This window comes from Cheilinus undulatus, linkage group 5, assembly GCF_018320785.1.
Source record: "Cheilinus undulatus linkage group 5, ASM1832078v1, whole genome shotgun sequence".
In the NCBI taxonomy this organism is placed as follows: Eukaryota; Metazoa; Chordata; class Actinopteri; order Labriformes; family Labridae; genus Cheilinus; species Cheilinus undulatus.
The window spans coordinates 16,087,847-16,114,970 of NC_054869.1; the positions used below are offsets into that span (position 1 = coordinate 16,087,847).

Genomic DNA, 27,124 nt, shown 5'->3' on the forward strand with positions numbered 1-27,124 from the left:
AGGAAATATTCTTACTCACGGACCTGCAGCTGACACAGAGGTATTGCTGTGTGTGTGTGTGTGTGAGACAGGGAGAGATAGTGGGAGAAAGAGAGCGAGAGAGAAAGCGGGAGAGAGAGAGAGAATATGACTGGAAACACTTCTCCCTCAGACCCTGAGACTTTTTAAAAAGGAAACTCCACGGGTTTCTGTCACAATCCGTCCTGACTTCAGTCACACAGTGTGAACACACAACTCGTGCGTGATGGTCGTGTGTTGTAAACGATTCAGACGTACAGTATGAGATGAGATTCTACCACGACTGTCATATGGTCGGTTTGAAATCGCACAGTGTACACCTGGCAACTTTGAAAATCAGACACCAGCATAACCTGGCATGCCAGATGGATTTTTTTCACACATCCATCTGGAAAACCACTCAGACACAGCGTTTGGGAAAGGGCAGAGCCTTTGGAAAAAAAAAAAAAAAAACTCGGAGGGTGATTGGATGAACGTTCTGTCTGTCACATCTTTATGGGCCAGTCAGAGCAACAAACACGTAACATAGCCACTATCAAGCTGCGCCCCTACCGAGAACTAAACTCCATAGGGAACTGCATAACGTGAATCATGGCGACTATAGACATGTCAGTACACGACTTTTGTCATTTTTGAAAAGAAAACTCACTGCTGTTCTTTGTTCATCCTTTAATGAAGAAATGTTGTCAAGTTCTGATAAAACTGGCGCTTTAGCAGCATCCACGCCATAATCTGCCATAATTGCACAGGAATTAAGCTGGCCTAGGATTTTTGTTCTTGGTTTAAAATGATGTCCAATACTTGATATATTTAGGCACATGAACTTGTGGCTGATCTGTGAAGAAGGACTTTGTTACGGGATGATGCTGGACCACAAACCCATCAAATCTAACAACATCTTTTGGGAAATTCTCTGTAATATTAATTGATAATGAAAAAGATCATGAATAGAACCCATGATCTTCCCTATTTTTTTTCCTTCAGTCTTCTTACCTAAGGTTTTGGCCACCTCCAGGTCCTGCTGCATGTACCCGGTACTCTTCTCGGTGTTGCCCAGGGACCAGTGGGCGCTGCTGAGGGCCGAGAAGACGGAGCCGCGGAGCTTGAGGCTGCACGTGCCGATCTTCAAAGCGGCTTCCAGCACCACAACAGAGGCTGTATGGTGCCCTGCTGTCAGCAGCTCCTGGCCAATCACAGACACCACTACAAAGGGACTTTTGTCCAGCTTCATCTTTTGCAGCTGCTGATAGGTGGGCTCGAGAGACTCTGCAGGAAGAGCACAAGTAAGACAGAGATTAGAGAGCGTCTTTAAAATATGCCAAAACATAACCTTGTGCTGACATGGTGATGGACAGCATTATCTGACGTTGATTGCAGTAAGTGTGTTACATATTTACCAGCCCTGACAAGCGTGACTGCTGTCTAAATTCAGATTCAACTTCTCCGTGGTAGTAGCGTGGTTTTGTCTGCTTGGGTAAGCATAGCCTTGCTTGGCTGAGTGACAGCTTTCACTGACTATTCGACAAAAAGTCTGCATGTCAACTATTTTTCTGCTGGGATAACCTCCTACCGTTCTGCACAAAAATGACACAAGTTTAGACCATTGAGGGCAACTGTCTTTAGAAACCACAAAGAAACATGATATTCCTGCCTTCTCTTTGTGTCAGAGGATGTGCCTGTTTTAGTGAATTTAGATGGGTGAGCTGGTTTTGAGATAGAGAGTGATGGGGGAGACTAATGCAGCTAATGCACAGCGGTAGCGGCAGCAGATGAATGCAGAGCAAAGGAGACACACAAGGTGACCTTTGAAGAGGCTGAAAACGCACACAATGACATAAATCAATGGCAGGTCACGAGGGATTCAGGATCCACAGCCCCTACAGATTACTAAGCCCTTTGGCAGACACCAACATCGAACAACAGGAAGGGGGGCAAGAGAGGCACGCCCAAGTATGTGAGTGCATCTGTGTCTATTTGCATGCAAGTACAGGAGTGTATCTAGGGACTGCTTCACTCTCAAGGCTCCATATCTGCAAATATTTTGAGCAGAGATGCTACTAATTAGGTCAAAGAGCTTTCCAGATAACAGCTTGGTGTTACCGTTCTATGTGAGGCTCTGAGTGTAGTCTGGATTTTCAAATAAAACACAAGCTCTCATAAACTGCTTCTTTCATTTGTTTAGACAAACATTTAGGCACAACAAGTACACAGTCACAATATCTGAACAAACTGAATCGTTCCTGGAAACACACACAGATGCTAATTCACTCAGACACACAAAAACACACACAATATGAGATGCTTCCTCATACAGGCACTCAAAAGCATAACTGATGATACTCTTTCAAGAGCAGAGCTTCTGTTCCAGCACTTGGCAGAATGTCGTGCTCACGGAGACGCTGCGTGCATATAATATCCATTCATAGCTTGTAATTGCCTTCAGAGTGACACTGAGAGCTGAGTCATAAATCAAACAAAAAGAGAGGATCGTTTTTAAAAAGGTGTCATTGCTGCTGCATTTATAAACGGAGAGTTATGACAACATCAGAGTGGGTTGTTTCACACACATACACTCAAAGACACACACAAAGTCAAATGCTTAGGTGTTTACCGAGCATCACATCTAAATATGAAGCAGGAATATCAACCATTCCTTCACTGAGATGTACACAGAGTCATGACAGGGAAAGATTTCACCTCCCACCTGTCTAACATTTAGTCTTTCTGGAGGAATTGTTCTAAGGTTGTTTTTGCAGCCATGCCACGACTTTTACAGTCTATTCATGATCGTGAGCATATGCTAGATGAACCAGGGTGTTATTCTCCCTTTCATAACAGGTAATGCCAATATATGCTGCAAAATCTGGCTGAAATCTGTAGAGCAGTATCACTGGATAAAATAAGAACTAGCATCCTTTGAAATTAAAACAATGAAAACATTTCTATACAGCAAGATGTCATGTTTTTAGGTGGCTATGAAATAGTACAGGAACAAATGTGTCTATGATGTTACTGTTGTCAAAAGTTTTATATTTCACTAATGTAGCGTTTTCTATCAGGTGGTTCTGTTTGATTGGGTGCAGTTTGGTTCGGCATGCTTAACCCCCAAAATAGTTTAGGTTTCCACAGACACCTGTACCTGCACATGGTGGGAGGGTTGTAAAGGCATGCATATGACGTCACATGCAGCAGGAGTCTGCCATTCCTGCACCTGAATTGTAGAAAGGATGAGTGACAGATATCAGTAGGGAATAAGCAGTAAACAGCTGTATTTCAGCTGAAAAGTGCTGCTTTTTAATAACTACATCTTAACTGTGTTAACGGGTCAGTACAGATCCTCATAACGGTACGTTAATATATAAATATATCTAGTCTGTAACAGTTTATATAAAGTTATATAAAAGTTTAGCGTTACCGTGGGAATTTCTCACATTCAAATAAACTAAAGGTTTAACTGTGTTAAATAAGAAAACCTGGGTGCATTGATATCGTTTAAAAATAGGCTGCAGCCTGAAGTTTTACAAACACATTCATGAAGTGACTTTTTCATTGGTTATCTAAACTAAGAAGTAGATGAACAACTAGCTACAGTACAGAAAATCAACTGATCTAAATCTTTGTATTCACAAAACTTTAACATTAATTTAGTTTCATGTCCATCATGGATAAACCAGGCTGATGTGAGCCTTCAGGCTCTCCTTCTTGTACTTAAAATCAGGTCCAGATAAACATCAGGAAACTTGATTTGTGGCCACATATCAATATCCATGGACTATGAAACCGTGTGGATCTCTGCTGAGTCTAAATATCAATTGTTCATGCAGATATTAGTCTGTTTTTCTCTCGTTTTCACCCGCTCCTAACAGAGCAGACTTCCGTGTTTTGTTTTGCAGTCCGGCTGAGAAGTCTTGTGGCATGATGTCAATGCAGACCCCTATTGTGTGTGTAGCTCCACCTTTTTGGGACGCATAGGTAAGAATGGTACCTCTACAGAAGGGTGCCAAAAAAGTGGAATGGCACAGGTTGGGTTTTTGGGACCCTTTCCAACTTTTGATATATTGAAATGCAAAAAATGAACCAGACCACTTGATGGAAACGAAATACAGTATAAAAATTCTCAGACGGATTGGTTTAACATTGGCATTGGCCAGTATTGGCCCATTTGACTAACACTGACCACTGGCAAATAATGTGGGCATTGACTGATGTGTGTGGTAGAGATAGCCTGCATCGGACCCATGCTCAGCAGAACGCTATGTGAGACAACAGCTCATTTTGAGTCTGCTCATCATCGTATTTTATTCTGACACTAAAGAACAGTCAGATAACAACCCAAATGTCAATTGTTTGTATCTGTGTGATTGATGTGAAGCACAGGTAGGGGGTATAGGTGTGTTCTCTCCTCTCAGACTTTAATGTTCTCTGTTGATCTGTCTGTGGCTGCAATACGAGCTGCAGCGACTCCTATTGCAGTGGCTAAAAAACTGTTTAAAGGTGTGTTTTAACTTATGATTTCATCATTTTAATTTTTTGATGATTCAAAGAAGCAGACTGTGGCATTTGCGGAAGTCAGAGAGGCAGCTGCAAAGAGTGACAGCAAGGCTGACACATCAGCTGTTGCTAAAGCTGAGTTAAATCAATGATAATTGTGGTACCTATGACAAATCCTTCCCAATAAAAGCCCACATTTGCAATCCACATCTAGTAACTTCACGTTTGCAGCTATAGTCCCCTGATATACCTGTTGAGTTGATTTTTTTTTTGAAGAGGCTTCTTTTTTAACTTTGTTGATATCTATTTCTACATATTTTTTATACACTTTTTTTTGATACACTTTTATTACAAATATTCAGTTTTCTGCAGTAGCCCTGTACTGCTGTTGGTTGTTTACAGCTGTATCTGCTGTTTTTACAGTACAATACAGATTCAGTTATTTAACCTGGAAACATGTGTTGCTGCTACCTGTTTCTATGTGAAGCCATCACAAAGTTTAAACAAAATTTATAGGGGATAATATTACCTTTAATGCATTTAAATAAAATGCTGGTCTGTGAATAAGAAATACAGTTTCAAGTCACTACAGCTTTGTGTAACCTTATAAATAATACCACCAAAATTAATTGGAATATGTATTATAATCTGAAAAAATCTAAAGGAATTCATATCTGTATCAGAATCGGACTGAGACTGAAAAAAAGTGGAGCGGCCCATCTCTAGTCAGTAGCATCTGTTTATCTTTTGAGTTGAATCAGATTAATGCTGGAATTGATCAGACCTAACTGCTGATTTAGAGAGAGAGATTTATTTATTTATTTAGGCAGAAGATGTGACCTGTTGAGCAAACACTGATCTGTTTTCATGGTCAAAAATTAGAAAAAAAAATGTAATTTTATAAGAGTTACACCAAAAGAGGTAATGAAAAAAATGGCATTGGGATCGGTCATTGACTAAACTGCTGTTTAAAAAAAATCAGCATCAGCCCTGGCTCCACAATCAGTGCATCTCAAAGTTTACATCACCAAAACTGATAAATTCTCTGTTATTTTAAAGATCAATGGCAACCATAGGTAGTGAATTTTGACAAACAAATTTTTCATAATAAAGCTGCATTAGAGACAAATGAATCAAACAAATCTGTACTCAAACTCCTGACCACTGTCAACTGCACAAAACACAGGCAACCAATTAAAAAAGACAGGCAAAATTTTCAAATGTTTCTGTTCAGAGTCTGCAATTTCTGTTAACCAAAAACAAGGCATTTGCCAATATTGAGTGCCTTCACCTGAAATGCCAGATAGACTGCTTCATATGTCCGTTGCATGTTCTCTATCTTATTCATTACAGGCCAATCAGAGCGATGAAACACATGACATAGTTGGCATGCACAGCTCCAGAGGGTGAACTCAACACAGCAGCTGCAGTCACCGTAAACTATCATCGGAGCCAGTTGGGGAAGAAAAAACTTGTGCTTTCAATGAAGAAATATCCGATTCTAAAAAAAACAAAAACTGTCACTATAGCTATATCTAAGCTAATAGCGACACTGGTCACCATTGTTTACCGGCTTGCAGTACAACTGAACTCCGCTTGTAGCTACTGCTTCGTTGATTAGTCCGTCTGTTCTTGGAACGAGCACTTTTGGTTTAGATTGGAGCTTTGCAAGATGCATCTGCCTGATGACAGACATGGAATCTGGCCAATCATTGGTTTTGCAAAGTTATTAGTGCATGGCCAGGTGCTTGAAGCCAGAGCTGACTTCTCCACTCAGAAACTGCCTTTAAATGAAAAACAATAGGAGCAGTGGTATTTTACTAACAGCTATTTATGTCTATACTACAACTTGAACAAAAGATTGCACTAAATTTCTTTTTCTGAGCCCTCAAACTGCCTCAAAGAGAGTTACTCCTATGGCAGCTGAGATGGACAAAACAGCCATTCTTTTGGGGAAACGTGGGAAAAAGAGCAGTGGCCTAATGTGCCGTTACGTGGCATCTGGTCCCCGCCAGTGTGGGCTTACTCATATAAACTATGGGGGCAATTGTTTTGATGTGCATCAGATGGCGCTGGTGTGTTTTGGGTTCAAAGCATGGGGTTAATCGTGAAAGTGAATGCTCTAATCATGGACCTAAATTAAACATGATTAATGCATTAATACAGACCCTACTTTAAACCTGTCTAAAACAGGGACTTTTAATGCCTTTTGTATTAAACTCTGAATGACTTACAATGTCAATTTTGGAAAAGGGTTCAAAATAAATCCTCTTATTTCTGAATTCTTCAATGAGGATGGCATTAGTTCAGTTAACAGGACTTGAGTTCAGTTAACAGGACTTGAGTTCACTTCCCCTGCACTGCCAAGAGAATCCTAAGCAAGGCACTGAACCCCTCCTTTGGTCATCTGTGTGCGGTCGCTTCACCCTGACATTTCTCGATTAATGCATGTGCATGGCATCCTGTTTCTTCATGTGTTTTTGTGTATTTCAGGTCTATGTGTAAAGCATATCTTAAAAAAAAAACTCTGAAAGAACTCCTTTGGGATTAAAAAAGTATGCCCTCTTGTTCTTGTTCTTCTTCTTTTGGACTTGTTGAAAGAAGAGAAACATGGTATAATCTCTTTTCCTTTTTTAACAATGTGATCCTTTATTGATCTCTGTCAGAATAATTCTCGTCTGCTCAAGGGAGGTAAGACATAAGGCAAAGCTGTCACTCCAGTGGTCGTGGTGTTAGAGAATCAAAAGATCTTTGCTCAAAGGCTCCTCAGCATGACAGATGACGATGAACAAGGCTCCAAATCCCCTTGTTAAAGGACAAGCTTTTTAATGGCAAATGATCCCGCCTGGGTCAATAACTGCCACACTGTGAATCCATCTCCTTAATGTTTCATTTGGAGGATCCTGAAGTGAGAAGCCCCCCTTATGAGTTAGCATATGTGAGAAACAATCCAATAATTAACGTCTAATGGACCCTTTGCACTCTCTCTGGACCCAATCAGCTGAATGAGATACAGAACTGGAGCGGGATGAATAGCAAGAACATTACCCCTGTGATTAAATACATACTAAAACAGCCTCGCATAGATAAAGCTTGAGCGTCTGATTTCCCACAGCTTGTTCAAAGCCACACGTGGACAATCATTATTTTGGAGAAAAAAATTGCTGCAGTGATCATCGGAGGTGGCAGACAGGGAGAGGAGGTGGTATTGCACATGTTAGCACTTCTCTGAGAGGCTTTTGTTTTGGGAAATGCTGCATGAGTCACATGAGAGCACAACAGCTGCTTGACTCGGGCATAATGAGAAGAAACCTTGATCTGTGAGAAGAGGAGTGGGAGTCTGTGTCAGGGAGAGAGTATTGCATTGTAAATGACATGCTAAGAACTGCAGTATTGCATATAATATTAAATTAACAGCAGAAATGGAGCAAGCTTTGATGAATTCACTACACAAAGCATCCTGGAAGATGTATGCCTTGATATTGTTCTCCGAGGCTCATTATTTGTCTCCCTCTGTCATAATTTATGTATTTGCTTATTTTGGTATGAGTGCCATCAGATGGATTTCTTCGCTCTGGGGCAAAAAAAAAATAATCATAAAGGTGCTTTGGGAGGACTGTGAACATCAGAGTGTGTCGAGATGTCTGCGGAAAGATAAATGACTTAGATAAGTGCGAGCTGGAATCACAGCTATACAGTCAGCTGTTTCTTGGCAGCAGTAGGGAATAATGTCATGTTTGCAGAACTGATTTAAGAGATTTAAGAGTAATTACATCAGGATTACAGATTGTAGGGTAATTACAATGTTGTTACACCAAAAAACAAACAGGTGAATACAATGGCTCCACATATACTAAATGTTTATGGTGGTTTGAGAGACATATCTGTGGCTTAAACCTTTAGTTTGCTGCTCTGTAATTAATTTGGCAGGTGAAGGAATCAACAAGCTGGATCCTGGGATGAGAGCGTTATCAGCAGATAAACACGTCTGGCATGAATGTGGAGCTCTTCCTCCTTGAAGGAAAGAAAGCACTTGCCTAGCTTTCTCTTATCAGGGGACTTAGGCTGAGTAACACTGATTATCCTCCCTGTTTGCCGGCGTAACATTGATTATCGTCCCCCTGTGCCAGAAGCCCCTTTGAGAGGATCATTGCCCCTAATCCTCTGACCTAGCTACCTCTCCTCAACACACCTTGGATTAGGTTCTTCACTGGATGTCTACAACTGTGAGAAATAAGGTAAACAATTAAGGGATTAAATGGCTTGGGCTAACTGTTGGTTCTTCCCTACTGAGGGGAACCATCCTGGTCTGTGATGCTCGGGTCTGGGCTCGCGCCCAAAACCTCTTAGTTTTGGCTCCATCGACAGGCGTTGTATTCTTTGGTCTCTTTGCAGTGTTTCGTCTTCTATATTTTCACACAAATATTCAGAGGAGCGGCTGTATTCAATCAAAGAAAGACTGATTCCTCTCTGAACAAAGCCCCTCAGAGCAGATGATCTCATTGTACAGTTCAGTGAATTTTTGGATTATAAAACAAGGCCGCATTTTTTCACAGGCTCAGGTTTTAGCTCCTTTTTGAAAGACATGATGACAAAGCAACACTGCAGAATGACTAAGACTGTGTTGGCAGGTCAATGCCATCCAGATCTGAAGAATATTAAATCCTCTGCAGTGGTCATGTGAGGGAAAACTGCTGCCAGGTTTGTTTTGAGGCTCATTAGGCCAGCTCACACTGATTACTCATGGGCAATCAGGTCACCGCAGTTGGCCGACACAAGTGATTATAATGCAAAACAGGCCAGAACACATTTTAGTAACAATCTTGGCTTGAATGCACTACTTATAAATCCACTCAGCTTTGGAAAAAAGGCTTACACAGGGGCAGTTGCAAACAATGGCATTAGTGTTGGATGCTCATTAAGATAACAGGCTATCAGTGTGTGAGATCAGGCCAGCCAACAAAAAGATATGCTGAAGCCGCAGGCGTCAGGCCTCAGAGTCCAGAGGTAAGTGCTTGACACCAACAGTCAGCCACATAGACAGATAGAGAGATGGCCTGCCTGCTGAATGGGTAAAAATCTGACAGGTAAAGTCACCTGAACGTGCTTATTGAGTGACATAGTGTGGGGATTATCTCAGAGACGGGCGTCAGCACAAGAAGGAAGACATGGTGACAAAGACGGATGACAAACTGACAAAATTTGAGTGCATTTCGCTGCTTCATCTCGTACCTCGTAATGGCGACTTCATGGCGGCTTCGACCATGCCCACCAGCAGCTGCAGGCTCTTGGGGTCTTGGGCAAGCCCGGAAGCGAAGGCGGCAAGTGCGTCGGCATGGCGGCCAAGGTACTGAAGGGCAACACCCTGTCGGAAGTATGCCTGCAGAGGGAGAAGAAGAAGTAGACAGAGTCATCAACGCGTGCGCCACAGCATGGGGCTTAATACAAACACTTTAGCAGACACACTCATTTCACGCCATTTGCATTTTTTCCACATGAGCAGTTTTCTGAACGTGGCACCTCTCTCCATTGTATTCCCATAATAGAGTGATCACTGGGTTTTTTGTACTTGTTAATTGGATTATAAGTTTTACATAAATGCACATGTTACACTCTGGCTGGCTGCCTTCTCAGGAGCAACTATTGTTTTTCTGCTCGATATTTTTTTCGTCTGTTTGCTGTGGGAGTGAGCTACACACAAGTCAAGTGCTGGGATTTCTTTTTTGGCTGTGTTGGAAAATAAGCAAGAAGGCAGACGAGGGAGAATAGGGAGAGAGAGCTACTTACTCAAGTCAGTCTGTGTCTGAATGAAAGAAAACCCATAAATACTTCAGATTGTGCATTCCCTTTGTCAGAGCGCAGCCGTAAAACAATAACACAACTGGCCGCAGTCTGTTTTTGCCATATTTTGTACATCAGACGTGTAGTTGTGTCGTGTTCTGGAGACGTGACTGGCTCTTCAAGCAGACAAAAATTAACTACATTTGTCATCCAAGTCACATTGTTCCTCGGAGACATAAACTGCATGCTGCTGACATACTGTTTCTTTCTGCGACAGACTAAAATATTTGGGAACATTCCGCAGATTGAAACTAAAACAGACGCCGACTCAGGCATCCAAAGCCCTCATCAATATGTTTTTTTTTGTCTTTCAGCATGTCTGTTTGGACCCACCAGAGAAAAGGCATGTTTAAGTGTGACTCAGTGTGTTTGTGAGTTATCAGACAATAATCCGAGGGAGTTGCGACTCTGGTCCAGACTAAAAGCAGCATTAAAAAAAAAAGATGAAAGGAGAGCCAGCTCATTATTCACCATCCAAACCACTAAATCCCCCCAAGAGATGTTAACCGTCTCTCAGAGTAGTTATATCTAGGCTCATGTGTCAGAAACACAATTATAGCAGCAAAGCATGAGGGATGAGCATTATGTGAGGTGAAGAAAACTCCAGGATGCATCCAAAACTCTTTGTGTTTATGTGAAGGACAGCAGCCGTCACTCCGCTCTCAGCTTCCAAATGTGACACGAGGGCTAATTTGCCATTAGCATCTAAGAGGCCTTTTCATTAGTCTTTCCAAGCTTCTCTGTTAGCACTGCGAGGAAGTGAAAAAGGCGGGGGGATTAGAGAAAATGAGACATGACATGGAATTTATAGAGACCAGTAATTAATTTTGCCTCCGTCCGAGCCCCCCCACTAACTACCAATCTCTCCCTAGACCTGCCGCCCCACCTTCTCTCCTCCACGTCTCCGCCGCCCTTTGCTTGCATCACAACTTCATTGAAAATGACGAGGACAGAGATTTGATTCAAAGCATTAACCTTTGTTCTAACACTGTTATTATATGAGGGGAGTGCAGGGCCGGGGTATCCGCTCAATATTAATTGCATCTTGTGGCGGTGGAGTTTGGGCAGGACGCTTTGGCGGGAGTGGAGAGGCCCAGAAACGTTTCGCCCGGGGGAACAAAAGACATTTAAAAGCACTTCTCCCTCTGATTAGATTTAGCCTGCAATATGAGTACTCACCCAGAGATCTTTCTTTCATTTTTTTAAGCGGCGGTCCCTAACTGAGGCAGCCGAGGGAAAGAGCGAAGACTGATAAAATAAGGCTCCCTTCACGGGGAAAAATGCCATCTCCTTTAATCCCTTTATTTCAGCCTATCCTGTCCTACATTGAAGAATAGACTGAGCAGAGAGTGTATTAAAATATTGCAAACACAAGCAGGAGAATAAATGCATAAACGAAAGAGCCACGGCAAAAATGACAGAATCAATGAGCCGTACAGCATTACAGGATTTTTTTCTTACATTAATCTGCTGCTGCCTTCAAAACACATCATGTAGCTGCAAAAAGACAGACGCACATGATATAACCTCCGCCTTTGCATAATCCAACAAGTCAATTCAGCCAGTGCAAAACAGAAGGTCCACTTGATTTTTCCTTTAGAGGCAGAGAGCTAGCCCCAAATGTTGCAGAGAAGGACAAAATAACACCAAGTGCTTGATTGACTTAATGCTATGAGTCATTACGGGAAAGAGGAGAGCAGGATTTTACCCCAACAGAACATTTTCTTAATTCACGCTTAACAGGATCTTTTCTAAAAACACAGCAGCATATGCTTAGAGCTGCTGCTACAGTGATTAGCACAGCTGCTAGCTCTACCCCCAAACAGACAGAGAAATTAAGAGAAAAGGGCAGAAAGAGGGAGTGCTCCACAGATTAACTTTGCCCTGCTAACAGACAGAATGGTACAAGTGGGTGCTTCATCTCTCAGCCAAAAACATCTCCATAAACAGGATGCTTTTTTTGAGTGGGACTCCTCCACAGGCACAGTTCCCACAGAGCACAGGCCCTCCTGAAACGTGACACATCTGTTAGGCACAAACATGGCACCCACAAAGCAAGACTTCTAATAATGCCTGAAATTCAATCTGGAGGTAAATTATTGAACCTTCCTGTATCTCTGCCTCCTCTATTTAATGCAACAATGTGCTGATACCACAGAAGAGTGGATCGAGCGGGAGGGCTCGCCGTTCTCACCCGTGGGTAAATTCTCACACTATCTGTGCGCATGTGTGGCAGCGCATGTGTGTAAATGTGTGTGTGGGGGAGGGAAAAAAGAGAGGGAGAGAAGGAGAGGCTGGAAAACACATACGAATAAGAGAGAGGATAAAAGCTTTTCTTGTTTCGCGAACTTTTTAATATTTCATGAATGCTTGTTTGATGTAGTTTTAAATATTCATGTTTTTATGCTTAGGCGGAAGAGGGAAATGATGCAAAAAAAAAGTTATTCACTCTGGTGCATGGTGTTGCACACTGTGGGGAGCAAAACTCTCAGCACGCATACACACAAGCAACAAGCTAATGCACAGCGCAGTCACATATGCTCTTTCTTCTCTAATAAGACACTTACAATGAAACATGGACAGTTTTCTGTCAGTGACAGCTCTGTTGTTCACAATAAGGCTCACAGTCGGAGCAGCTCAACTGAAAGTTGACAAGATTAAGATGGGGAGTTTGCTGCAAGAGCAGCTGTTAGAGGCTCTTTTTCTATTAGCAGATTAATGCCCCTCTTTATTTCCTCACCCCCCTTTAAGGCTCCTCCTAAGTACACCGTAACCTGAGGGGTGTTGTCTGCCCCTGGGAGAGTGTCTGTGTTTGCACTTGAACATCCTAATTCAGGAGTCTAGCAGTGCATTTCCACAAATAGTCCCACTCAGTTTGGTACAGTACGGTACACATTTATTTGCATTTCCACTATCATATGTTGGGAAAGGTTCCAAACTGATCCGAAAAGTCCTTATTTTTTTGACATCTTCAGTTGGGGTATCAGGCGTGCATATGTGCAGGCCCCTGAAAAAATAAAAAAAAAACATTAAAGGGGACATATTATGCAAAAATCACTTTTTTTTAGGTTTTTCTAACAAAAATATATACCCCTGGCCTGTCAACAATCCCCTCAAATACCAGAAAATCCATTCCCTTCCACCCTCTCTTTCTCCACCTTTCAAAAACCAAACAAAATGTGTGCTGAAACAAACCGTTCTCAGATTTTCTCCTTATGATGTCACATGGGGAGTAAACCCCACCCCCAGGTTTGGTTGGCCCGTCTCCTGATCTTCCTCTCAGCTGCCAGCTGAGATGCTGGATAGCTCAGTGGGTTACCCTGTTTTGATCTGGGAGATTGATGGATCGAATCCCAATCAGGTCCTTTACTTGGATAAAGTGTCTGTAACATTGTAACATCAGGAGTGCCACATCCATTTCCTGAGAGGGGTGTGGTCGGGGAGCGGAGTCAGACAGCTAGTTACCATTTAAAGCCACAGACACAGAAACGGCTCGTTCTGAGAAGGGCTGAAACAGAGGGGGTTTTAGACATGCACAAATGTAATACTGGAGTGTTTTTTCAGCAACAAACCTCACAGGCATGTGTTGGGGACCTCTGAGAACAATATTATCTTGTCTTATAAGGGTAAAATATGACCCCTTTAAATAGGCCCACTCCAGTTGTGATTTACTGATGATATCATTGCATGTGTGTTGGATCAGTAACATTGGTGCTAGCATCCTGGCTAACAGTTACCTCATTTTGGAGCTAAAAAGTGTGCCATGCTATTATGGTGTTCTGATGTTCAAAGTATTCATTCATGACACTTTTTAACCACTTTTCATCACTGTTTAAGCTCATTTTTGCCACACCTGTTTCCACATTAAACCCATGTTGCTGCCTTTTTTATTTTTTGCCAATTTTATTACATTTTTCCACTTGTTTTTTTTTTTACTACTTTTGCCATTTTAACTACCAATGTTTGCCTTTTTTTGTCATTCTTAACTTATTTTTGCCAATTTTTGCAATTATTTGATTTTTTTCCCATTACAGCTGTCTCAAGTTCTGTGGACTCCAAGTGCTGCACACATTCAGCCGCCATCACAATAATTAAAATAATAAATTAAAACAATAAACACAACAATCCTTCTTTATACACAAGATCCACAAGTGCATGGATTAGCACATACCAATACAGAAGCAAAAAGGGTGAACATCCTGTGGATTCACAGAGGGCAATTTCAAGGCTGCGTTTTGTATTTGACTTCTCTGAAACACATATTATGACTTATTGTGTGAAATTCACACAAAGAAAAGAGAATTGTATGGCATACGGCAGGAAGGTATCACTTAGGCTCCTGCCTGTTACAAGTGAATGTACAAAGTGCCTTTTTCTCAGACTAGGATAAATTCTGACAAACCCACTGAAATAGAAAATATTACTCAGTAAGATCAAGCACATTTTCATCACACAGAATATTTCTCTTATAAGTTTGTTTCTGACTCCGTCTCAGTCCCAACACATCAAACATGGCAGCTCTGTCTGTGGCTTCAAAGTAAGGTCACTGAGGTTTCGCCCTCCCATTAGTTTGCAAAGGTCTGCATTCAAGTAAGCTGTGCCAAATATGCAAAGTCTGGTTAGACTTTGAGGCAATGAGGCAGTCAAATTTGTAACAATATGACACATGTGGATGAATTTTCATTAAAAGACTTCCAGACAACAGTTTTATGACTTTTGAATACTTAAATATTTGAAAAGATCCATCAATGTCTTTAAAATGGAGAAACAGTCACTGCAAATGCAAATCTTAAAAGTGAATTTAACAACTGTTCAGCATTGCTATTATCACTCATTTACTATATATTATCACTGTAATGATTATGACATGCCATTATTTTTGCTAATGCTAGTATTACAGTGATCACTTCTTCCTCTATTAACATGGCTCTTACTTCTATAATCATTACTAGAACTGTTTAATTGAATCTAAGAGCAGCTCCACTCTACTGTTTTATTAATCAATAACAGTTCTCTCTATTTCATTACAATCCAAGCTGTGAATGTTAATACTGCAATGTTCTGCTTTCTATCAATCGTAGTGGTTTCTGCTAATTTTTCACATATTGTTACCATTAGCAATAAAGTTCTCACAATTTCCTACAAAATGGGAGATAAATTTATGGTCACAACTGCCATAACTTTGTCTTCCATTTGGTGTTTTGTTGTTTCTCTTGCCCCTCTCCTCTTCCTGCTTTTCTCCCATCCCTTCCCCTCTTTCTTGCAATTTCCAACCCCAGGGCAGCTTCAGCAGAGAGCTGTCAACATGATCTGATCTGCTGGACAGTCCTGCCCTATAATAGGGAGGGTTTATGTCTCCACTGTAACAGAGCTGAATACTGCTATTGCTGTGCTTATGGTGATGAACGCTGGTCTTTATTATAATAGGGTATAGCCTTTATTATAACAGTAATGATTAACACTGGTCTGTTATAATAGGCCACAACAGAGAGTACGGTCTAGACCTGCCCTCTTAGTGTCTTGAGATTACTTTGGTTATGAATTGGTGCTACACAAAATAAATAAATAAATAAATAAATAAATTGATGGCATGGGGAAAAAGTGTAAAAGAGGAGGTCAAAGCTTTCAGTCAACAAAATAAAACTGGCCAGTAGTTTGTCTTTGATTACACAACAGTCAGTAGCACCTAGTGAAAGACTGATTCCAAATAATATAAAAAAATAGCAGTTAAATTTCACTTTTCTATAAAGATCTGCCCTGCAGGTATCAGAAAGGGCAACTCTGACCTTTGTATTTTAAGTAAACCTCAAATAAAGAACCTTTCATTTTTAGTTGTGTAGATCTATAGACCAGTACTTTCAGTTTAACTTAAGTTGATTTTAACCAAAGTAACTGTACTTGTTCCACCTGTGATAGTAACCTCCTCGAGTGTCTCCATGTTTGTAGTTCACATCCTACACATCTTGTATTTGTATACAGTCTAGCTCCCACGTGTACCCTCCAGTAATATATGTCAAGTACAGGAAAGTATATTTACAAGAATTCTCATAACGTAGCCAGACACACACACACAAAAGAAAGGCAAACAGTACATCTCCGGCCTAAGGCTAAACACTATGAGGTGTGTTCTAAGCCATGTTTCCAGTTTTTAACTGATACCTGAAGCTATCATTTCAGTGAATTATCAATTAGCCATGTTGATCTATGGAAGTTTATCAAGAGTACAGAATGTGTAAACTAAACTGTGTTCAGTCTGCCACCCATTCAGGGTTGCGACTTTTCAACCAAAATGATGTCCCTGTAAACAAACTTAACTGCTCACCCCCATGCATAAACTGTGTGGTCTGCTCCAGCTGAGCTCCAGCAGTTTAAGGCCTTGTAAGGCTTGCTGCGCCCTGGTCGGTGATCAGCTATAATAGAGATCCTCTTAAACGTGGAAATCAATAGAAGCCATGTAAACCCCGTTTAGACAGTGCCACACCCTTCACCGCTGTGGTGTGTTTAGGAGACGCCTGCTGCAGATGGTTTCTGTGATCACCCACAGGGTGGCTGGTGCCAATGCAACGACTCTGAACAGAGCTCCCGCTGGCGACATAATGGAACCCAAATCAGACCATCAGATAGGGACAGCAGGCTGCAAATACACTGCACACACACACAAATACAAACTGAAGGAAAATACATCAATAAATCCCCAAGAAAACCACCCATCTGTCCTCAATAAACATGTATTACTTGAAATCAGCTTTCCACACAGGCCAGAAAGCTGGGATCAGATTAACACTAATGGTGTGACAGGAACAAAGGGATTTCTGCCTTTCTTTGCCCTGATTCTTGGCTCACAGGTGTCGTTGCCAGGTTTTGAAAGTGACCTAGAAATGTCATGTGTCAACCACGGCTTCAGACATGTGCCTTGGCCAAACATCAGAAATCTCTACCTCTACACTTTGAAGGTGACACGTTCGATTCGCAGGGTACACAAAATGTCAACTGTTTAATTTAATATCCAAGAATAACTGTCGGCCATGACAAATTAGCTCAGAGCACAGATTTAAAAAAAAAGGTAAAAGGAGTGATTGTTGCTTTGGGCCTTCTGCCCTTCAACTTGACAAGCTGGAAGCCACAACAGAGCACAATAGAGGATGTACTTAATTAAATCACTTCCTGAAGCCAATTCTGGGAGTTTCCACTCATCTTCCTGTGTCTCCTTGTCAGGATAGATCTCTGGAAAGGTCTCAGGTTGGTCTTTCAGAGGTGAAGGTGGGGGCCTACGCCCATACCCTCTGGCCAAACATGAACCTTTGGCCCCGGGGGTCAGTGAGATAGAATCATGACACAGCTGCCTGTCTATTACCTTCTCCCAAATCTAATAAGCTCAAACCCTAAACCAGCAAGCACCCCTGACCTACATCGATCAAGAGCATGTTTCTCTGTGTTGTGCCGGTGAGAAAAACACTGACAGACTAATTTTTCCTCAAACTGATTGAAAGAGTTCTGCAATAATCCAGCAAATCAATGAAAAAGCTTGCTTTTTGCTGACTCGGCAGGCCTTTGTAGAACAACCGTGGTGGAGTCCAAAGTGATTTGGTGTTAGCGCATAAGGTACATCAAAGGTGCACGTTAAGCACTTCTGCAAGTCAAATTGAGGCACCTTACAATCTGCGTGTAGGTAGACGCAGTGAAATATTTATGATCCATTGATGTATTCCTCCCTTAGGGTGTTGTAGACTCTGGTGATTGCTGCTCCATCCTTAATTAGCCCATTAGACGTGATGGCTTTAATGAGGGCAAATTAAACTGATCATTCTTTGTGGAGCCGGCAATTAAAGGGTAAATGTTTCATTATTCAGTGAGTGGCAACAGTAAGACCCTGGTAAACCAGGTTGCCTTGCAGATGCTTCATTGTGAAAGACAGTGTAGTACTCTCTCATGGCTGCGAGGGATCGATTAGCCGGCTCGCATCAAACTGGCGGCCAGTGCAGGACTTCAGATTGGAAAAGGTCATAGTCAGGAATGTGGAATCGATGCTCAGCTCTCTGTATTCACTGTCTTGCATTATCAGGCAGCGTGAGAGGGGGGGAGTGCTTTAGTGTTTTCTGAAAACAATTACCAAGAGTCAAAGAGGAGCTTCAATAAGAAGGCCAGGGCTTGAGATGTGGGAGGTGTCATGTGGTGCACATCCTTTTTGACAGTCAAAGCCAAACAGAAGGGAAAAACTGATATTGCTCGTTTATCACAAACAGATGAAACAGCACAATAGAGGCAAGCTGTGGGGTCGCACAGTGACATGCTGTCACAATACACTGCTTGGCAAAAGGAATTCAATTTTCTCTACGCTTCGTTCACGTCTACCACAACTGATGGTTTTCACAAAGGAAACAGTCCAATGGAAAGTGATAAACCAGCAGATAAAATGGCAATATGCCTGTGGCCCATTCCGAGAACATTAATTCCGATGTTAGGAAAACCGTGTCACACTCTTCCTCTATGATTTATAGCCTGATTTGTCACATGGATGCAGCTAGCATACTTGTATTCTTATTAGCATCTTAAGAGTCTTGAGATGTGAGGCTGAGAGGGTCAGGGTGCTAAACAGATTTCCATGCCCCTCTAGAATAGATCCTTGGCTCGGCTCTGGCTGAGCATTGCGCATGAACCCTTCAGCCACAGGGGCTGACTCTCAATTAAAGTAGGCATTAATTACTTAAAGGAGCTTTAATCAATCAAGGCCAGATGGTGAACCTTAAAAACAGGAGAGCAAACGCTCGTCCGCAGAAATGCTCTCTATTTGGACTAGAGGTGGCCATAGAGGACTGTAATACAAAATACCAACATAGATCAAACTTTAAAGTCTATTTTTACATCTGAAAAAAGGTACTGAGCAACCAGCTCTGCTGTGTCTTTTGTAATCTGATCTGATATTCACATGCAAACGTTAAACTAATTAAAACAGCTAGCCAATTCAGACAAGTGCAACGGCAGGCTAACAATGCAACTAAAACTGACTTTTTATAATACAATTTCTAGGAACTGATTATGCAAAGCCAATGCCAATTGAATAAGCAGCTCTGACCATATGTGTCCCTGATGTGTTTAGCCCTGCAGTGCCGACAGAAGAGGATACTTGGCCCCGGTGCTGTACTCTCTTGGCCCTGGGCTCCACATCCTCCATCTTCATTTGTACTTCCTTAATTGGCTTTGACAGTGAACTCAAGCATGGCTAAAAAATACCCTCCTCTCCGTAAACACTGACTGAGAGACACATGTTCTCAACATGGGAAACCAGACATCTCATTGGTGTAGAAGGTAGTCTCCAGCTGACCCTCTCTCAACAACAAAACAAAACTCTCTGGGCTTCACATCTGAAACTCTGCTGCCAACCTTAAATGATACAACTTCCTTCAAGCCTGTCCTCTATGAAATAAGATCAAACTTGTGTGTTCTGAAGTGTGAAAAATCCTAGAACAGCACAAGAAGCATTTCTCATCCTGAGGCGTTATAGTGGAGTTGGTTATGATTGCCTGCTGAGTCTGAAGATCCCAAAGAGACACAAAGTCTACCAAGTCATTACCTTCCTCACACTGTCACACAGTGGGAACAGCTCCTTGTCAGTGTCAGCACTTGTGTTAGGTTCATTAGGTTGCTCTGGCCTTAGTGGGAAGTTGCTTCATCAAACAGGAGTCGGGCTGCCTGACAGCGTGGCTTCTCCAGAGCTGTCCTGCAACACTTCAAAAGATTCACAGTCAGCCTTTATGGAGGGCTCTAATGAAAAGCATGGCATGAGCCCTCACTGCTTTTGATTCTGTCAGTAAGGAGTCATACATGATTGAGTAAAGGCAAGCTGAAGCACAGATAAGACGCTAAGAGGCTGAGAGGACAGGAGAAAGAAGAGGGCAGAGCCAGGAGACAATGGTGATGAAGCCCGAAGGATAAATCCTAAAACGAGGGGGAAAGTGGAAAGACTGAGGAAGAGTCAGAGAGAGAAAGAGAGGGAGTCTTTTCTCTCATGTATCAAACTCCTAAAAATTTCCTGAAATTATCTAGGTGAGCTGAATGTATAAATGCAAACACAATTTTTTTCCAAGTTAAGTTGGGCTGAACTGATGTGTAACAGCAGGAAATATTCAGAAAAAAAATCATTTAAAGCCATTGGGTAGGTTTAAGTTTTTATCCTGCCACTGCTGCTTAACTGCTGTGATGTTCAAATGTGTAACTAAGCTGATTTTGCTCTTTACTGTTCAAGTCCTTCTGTTTATGTTGTGACTTAGTCCAATTACATGTGGCATTTAAATGAAAGCAGAAAATGTCATGTCACACTCCCCTGTTTTCTTCCACTACATGTGATATGATGCACTTTATGGGCAGTCTGTCCTAAAGTTTTCAGGGACTACAGAGAGAAAGAATCTGTGTATTTACCCTCAAATTCTACATGCACCCTCACTTACAAGATGCGTTTCTTGAGTGATGCGCAGCTGAGGGCGGTTCTAAGCAGCTGGGGATGAGAGATCACATGATCACAGGAGAACTACAACTTGGTGCAGGCATAGTATGTAAACAACAGATTATTTTGCCTTTCTGGAGTTGATTTGCTGTTAACTTTGACATTATTCCAGGGTTTTTTTTTGCTTCTATCATGGGTGGATTTATTTGTTTACTTATAAATATCATGTTCCATTTTTACCAAGTTTGCTTTGCTAAATGCTACTAGGCTAAATATTTCACACTGCACCTTTAAGAGGTGTGCATACGTTTAGGGGGGTATACTAGGGGGTGACTTTGTGTTTAAGGTCCATACAGATACCGATTATAAGTAGTTGATGAGACTGATAAACAATATTTGGAACTAACATGCATTTATGGTGAAGAATAAAATGTACTTAATGTGACAAAAGAAAAAATGGCATGATCCAGAAAACAGGAAGTGGTGGCATATACTCACTGTCAGTGGTCCCTAGACCTTGTTTGAAATGGGCTAGTACTTGTGTGACGTTTACCCTGAATTTCAACATAGAATGTCTGCGCCGCGCACCGAAGCGCCTCAGGTTTGCTCTGACTGAAGGCAAGAGACCTCACCCACTGGAAGTGTGTCTAGAGCATTGTGCTGTGGCACACAGCCCTGATCAGCGTGAAGAGATCATGGGAGAACTGCAGGAAAAGTATGTCAACAGTAGACTATTTTACCTTTTGGGGTTAATTTGTCATCCATTCTGGTATAAGTCCATGATATTATTGCTTCTGCCATTGGGTGAGTACATTAGCAAGTTAGAAGGTTAATGTTTGTGTAAAGAATTTGTGGTTTTATGTGAAATTCTTTGGCTAAATGTCCTTAAAAGTTAACTTTTCCTCGTGCTGTTGTAGCTCTGTGACCCACTGATCTTGAGGGGACCCTTTGCTCTCGCTCCAGGATGAGAGGTAATGTTAATATAGTGATGATTTACGATCGGTAGTCTGTGCATTGTGTTGTATTTTGAAAGAACTGGATATTCTACGCTTGTGACTTCCTGTTTGGAGCTTTCTGATCAATGGGAATTGACACGGTTTGGCAGCGGCTGGCCTTAAAAATAGACCTGCAGCGTATCTCAAACAAAGTGGAGCAGAGTGGTGCTCCAAGGACGCGCTGCTGCCGGACTGGAGCACGGCTGGAACAGCTCTGATAGAGTAGAGGGGGAGTGATATGCTCCACAGTAAGATTTGCTGGTGGTCGGTGCATGTGGAAATTGGAGGTTAGCCTATCCCATAGTGGGGGTAGGACATAATGTTGGACTGGAGTGCAAACACAGCCAAAGGGAAAGCTATACCTTGCAGCTGAGCCAAAGTAACACACATTTTATTTATTTTATTTCATTCATGATCAGTAAAAAAAAAAAAAGAAGTGAAACAGCCAGTAGGCCAAATGCCTAATGTGGACCCCAGTAATAAGCCAGGACAATAATTGGTCAACTCATAGTTTTCACATTTGTTGCCTTTATTGGCTTGTACCATTAGTCTTGGTACCAGAATCAGTATTAGGAAGGATGAAACAGTGTTGAAAGTCTTAACTCAGAGAGGCCTCTAGTTATTTCTGTGCTTGCTTACTGCCATCCAGGCTATCAGAGCTCTTTTATGTGTGTGACCTGTTTCTCCTTCCCTTCTCCCAGTGCAGCAGAAGCATCAGTATACTGGGCTCTGCCATGCCAGTGCACACAGCCATCTCCCCAGCGATTACCAGATAAATGCACTTTAATTCACAACACATGCGGCGCGGGTTTATATATAGACTCACTAATTCCCCCTCGGCCACACTGCAATATGAAGTCCATGCTGCACCAATTTAAGTGTGTGATGAGTCCCGCGCCGACAGGCTCCTCTACTTATCATATATATGACATGCTCCAGCACATTGCAGGGGACAGAGAAAATATTAGAAGCTGAAAAAAAAGTAAGATTATGGTTGGACCAGTGTGGATTTTTCATTATTAATGAGGAGAGTCGTTTTCAGGCCTGCTGTCCTTTTGAGAATTATCGGTCAATCCTGGATGTAGTTGAGCTGAACAGTAGAACCATTTTCACGGGAAATGTCACCCCCGCAGAGGGATAAAAATGCATGGTACAGCAGATTTTAACAAGCACAATGCTGCTAATGCTACATTTAAGCAACAAGTATCCACTTTTTTACACTGAAATCCTGACAGTCAACTCCCATAAGAAGGCTAATTGGCAGAGTTCTACTGAGAGGAGGTGTCTGCCTCTAATAATACAGAGTGGTTCTGTTACACATCTGCACAGTCTGTGTAAGCTCATTAAACAGCAAGTTCCCTCTGCGTTCTTTGGCCATCACCATGCATCATTAATTGTGTCCGCCTGCTAATCACGTTAACAGTACTACTCTGGCTTTGATATCTGTCTCTGTGCACACTGCATGACTCAACGGCCTGTCCAGCCATATGAAGAAACGAACAAGCTTACCACCTGTGGACACGTTATATATCCAGAAAATAAGGAAATATGTTAATTGAAACTCCTCTGGCAACTCATCTCAACATAAAAGTGATCCAATGCCAGAAAATGCACACGCACAGTCATCCAAACACATACACAACCACTGCAAGCCAAATAAAACCACTTGCTTGGAGCTGTGAGTCATACTGTGGGTGCCAACAATCAATGGGGCTCACCGCACCCAGCTGGCTGTAGTAGCGGAATGTATTAATTTTCTCATTTAGACACAAATATATACTACAAATAGATTAATGGTGTTTGATCAGCCTGGCAGAGCAATTCCAATTAGTATGCACGGATGGCAAGAGGCATGATGTTTGATTTTTTTATGTGCTCTTCATGCTTTGAGCATATGGCAGCTACTAAAACACTTAAATCGATGGAGTTTAAATGACAAGACATGACTACCCATCTCACAGCTGTATTCAAAAGCACTACAGCTCTTAAGGAAGGGGCTGCAGTGCAATAAAGAAGGGGGGAGATAAAGAGGGAGGGGATGAAGGAGCCACGGGAGCAAGTAGAAGCGTGGAAAATTGAGGCTGGGGTTAGCTTAGGACCACAGAGAGGTGAAAGTGGCCCTCATTTCATACTACATGGAGTTTGGCAATTACTGGTGACAGCGTCTCGCACCAAGACGGGGAAAAGATTGATCCGGACAAGCTAGACCCTGTTTGCTTTGTTAAATGTAATTAATCATGGTGGCTGTGGAGGAATGGGGCCTCGAGTGTTACGCATTTCAGCTGAGTGTGTAGACATATGTGGATTTAAGTGCACATGCGTGTCACAGCATACATTTCTGCCCATCTGAGCTGAAGTGAAAAAGGATGAAGCAGAGTGGCAAGGAGAACTCTGGGAAAAAGGGGTAAAAATACAAGCTGAAAGGAGGAACATGTGCACACTGCACCCATTTATTCACATGCATGCACTCATGAGAAGCAGTAGTGCAATCCATCATAAGAGTCCAATCCACACCCACTGAGCAGGGAGCTACAGGAAAGAGGACTGTGGATAAAGGAGGAAATGGGAAGGAAGGATTTGACTTCTTTCACTTTGACTTTGGCTCTGAGTGAAATGAGGGAGTCATCTTCTGCTGCAGGTAACTTACATTTCCTTCAAATGCAATAGAAAACATCTATGAAGCCCTGCTTTTAGTTGTGATTACAGTGATTCAACAGATTCTGTGTTTACTCACTGTTAATGCTTCCTAAATTTTCTTGTTACCTTTCTCCTACTGGGCAGTTATCGTACTGTCAGAATAAATAGACTATAATTATGGTTTGTGCAATTGTGTAATTTGCTCTGCTTGTTTCAAATTTAAAAGCGAATAGAAAAAGCTCACAGTGAAAGCATGTTGTAAACCCTATTAGATCACACACAAAACACCCACTGCCCACAAGCTCAGAGCTCTGTGAACCACCCACTCTCCTCCCCACCCTCCACACTGCAGTGATAACAGCATCTAGACCCCCTGAGACTCACCCATGATCAATAATACGACATACACACATTCACATTTACAGAGGGGAGTCCAGTGATCCCGCAGTATCTGAGGGTCTTAGGGGAATGGGCGTCACTGGGCGATGGGAAAATTGGATGTGAAATCGTGAGCGGGGTAGAGAAGAAAAGACAGAGGCAGGGCATGAGAATACTATGGGTGTTCTCTGGTGTCATATTTCTATCCTTAAGCTAAGGGAGTTAGGAGGGCAGCAGCTGCGGCAGAGAAATGGCCGCACATTGAGAAAGCACTCATTGAAGTGTGCGCCTTGCAGCCGCAGGCCTGGACACTAATAGAAACAGAAGCCAGGGACGCCTCCGTGTCAGAGCTTCAGCTGAGTGGAATACTAAACCTCCATCTCCTGCTAATGATTACCCCGAGCAAGGTGCAGGTCCGCAACACCACTTTGCAAATGAACATCAGCGAAAAAACCTGCACATTCAAATTAACACATTGTCCGGGATGTGCCGCGCTACACTACTACACCTCCAGGACAGTTTGGCTAATAAGAGGACAGAACCCCTGGATTACACTAAATACAGATGCTTTTTATCGTCCCACAATGCACTTCTCTCAACAGTTTACTTGAGCACAAACCAGGGAGGGGTTTAGATGTGATAAATGGTGAAAAGGTGCCGACCCCCTCTATATTGCAAACGTGTATGAATTACCTATCAGGCAACCCAGGGAGTGATGACCCCAGTCGATGGAGCCAACCTCAGTGCCATCATTTACTGAGCTGTGAGCCCCCGTTTCAGACCCCGCAATAACTTACACACACCGTCTGGACCATTTACAGAAGACTCGCTCTCATAACTTATCATTAGAGGGCTCTGTGTATGAGTGATGTTCTATTACTAAACTACAATACTGATATTGAAGCATATTATATCATGCTTACTGATGTTATTAGAACAGATGAGGGTCTCACAGTGTCACATTGGTTTGGTTTCATTCTGTTTACCTGTAATTCATAAATAAACGCAACTTTCAGTTTATTTTTTGCTTCTTTTCCTTCTTCTGCAAGACATGTTAGTGCAATGGAAAATCTGCTCCAACATATTTCCTTCAACTCTCCTCCCTGCATCATTTATCATGTTGTGGCATTAACATAACATCCTGTACCAAGCCATCTTCTAGAGCTACTCTATGAATAAACTTCCTAATATCAGCCAGTGATGGCTCATTATGCTGGCCTATCATGTTGGGTCTCTTTTAAAGTGTTTTCTCTCCTGGGGTTAAAAAAACAGAAACTCCACACGCTGCTATGCTTTTTCTCAGCTGCTGGATTAAGTATCCTGTTTTAAACATTTTTTCTGCTCTCTGCTTCTTTTTTTTTCCTTTCCCTCAGAGCCTGTGGAGATGAAGAGAGCTTTGGAGTGTTCACAGAGATTTTCAATTCAACCTGCAGTGCTTCATGTTCCCCCAAGGGAGTTTCTCCTTCCTCTGTCAGGGGGTCTGAAAGCTAAACAACCCTGAGGAGAGGGCCAGAGAGCCACTCATCTACTGTACAAACATGGTAAGCACAGACATGGTGGAGCAGCAGGCTGTTTATGAGGCTAGCTGAGCTGATACATCACTCCTGATCACTCTCTAAAGAGGTATGAAGAAGACATGTTGATGCAAGTGTGGCTGATGTACCAAGACAAGTCATAGTTTTCAGTCACGCTGCTGTGCAGAGGGCAAAAAGAGTTCAGAGAAGTTATGGCCAGCTTTTGACACTGTGGAGTTGAGCTACTCAATTTTTATCTTGTCATAAACCATAAAACAATACAACATACCGAGATGTTAGAATAAACAAGTTCTAGACACTCCTGACCCATACACCATGTCCTGACAGCACATGACAGAGCCAAGATAAAGTGTCATATTGCACAGCTTTGGTTGCTGACTGCCCGCATGGTGTCTGGTAAACATTTACTTTCTTGTGAATTTAAGTGTCCCCATGTAAACCGTAAAGAGACCTCATGCTTTTATTTTGAAGGAGTAATAGTAGTGTGTTGCTTTGCACTATATATTTTCAATATGGCTGTGTCAATAATGCTGCTTTTTGGAAAGTGAAAGGGGAGGTATTTTTTACCGCCAAAGCATAGATGAGTGCTAATTAGCTTAAACTTGCTAGTTAACAACACCTAGCATAATACTTCTGTTTCTGGATGACGGATTTAACAGAACTCTGGAGGATGTTAAGTGCCTTGGAATTATTTGTATCCATCCCCTGATGTACACTTTTCAATAACCTTTTCCCTGAGTTTCTCAGAGTGTTTTTTTTTTTTTTTTTTTGTCTTCATGGTGTAATGG

At 42.1% G+C, this 27,124-nt stretch overlaps 1 protein-coding gene across 4 annotated transcripts in view; it reads right to left on the minus strand.

Moving 5' to 3' along the window:
• Positions 1–27,124, minus strand: part of LOC121509420 (tetratricopeptide repeat protein 28-like) — a 266,183-nt gene that overhangs the window by 93,958 nt on the left and 145,101 nt on the right. For all 4 annotated transcript variants that reach the window (XM_041786787.1, XM_041786786.1, XM_041786788.1 and 1 more), the window contains 2 exons: positions 9,742–9,889; positions 1,012–1,284 (listed from right to left, as the gene is read on the minus strand). In XM_041786787.1, coding sequence (XP_041642721.1) covers positions 1,012–1,284; positions 9,742–9,889 — 421 coding nt within the window. The remainder of the gene's footprint in view (positions 1–1,011; positions 1,285–9,741; positions 9,890–27,124) is intronic.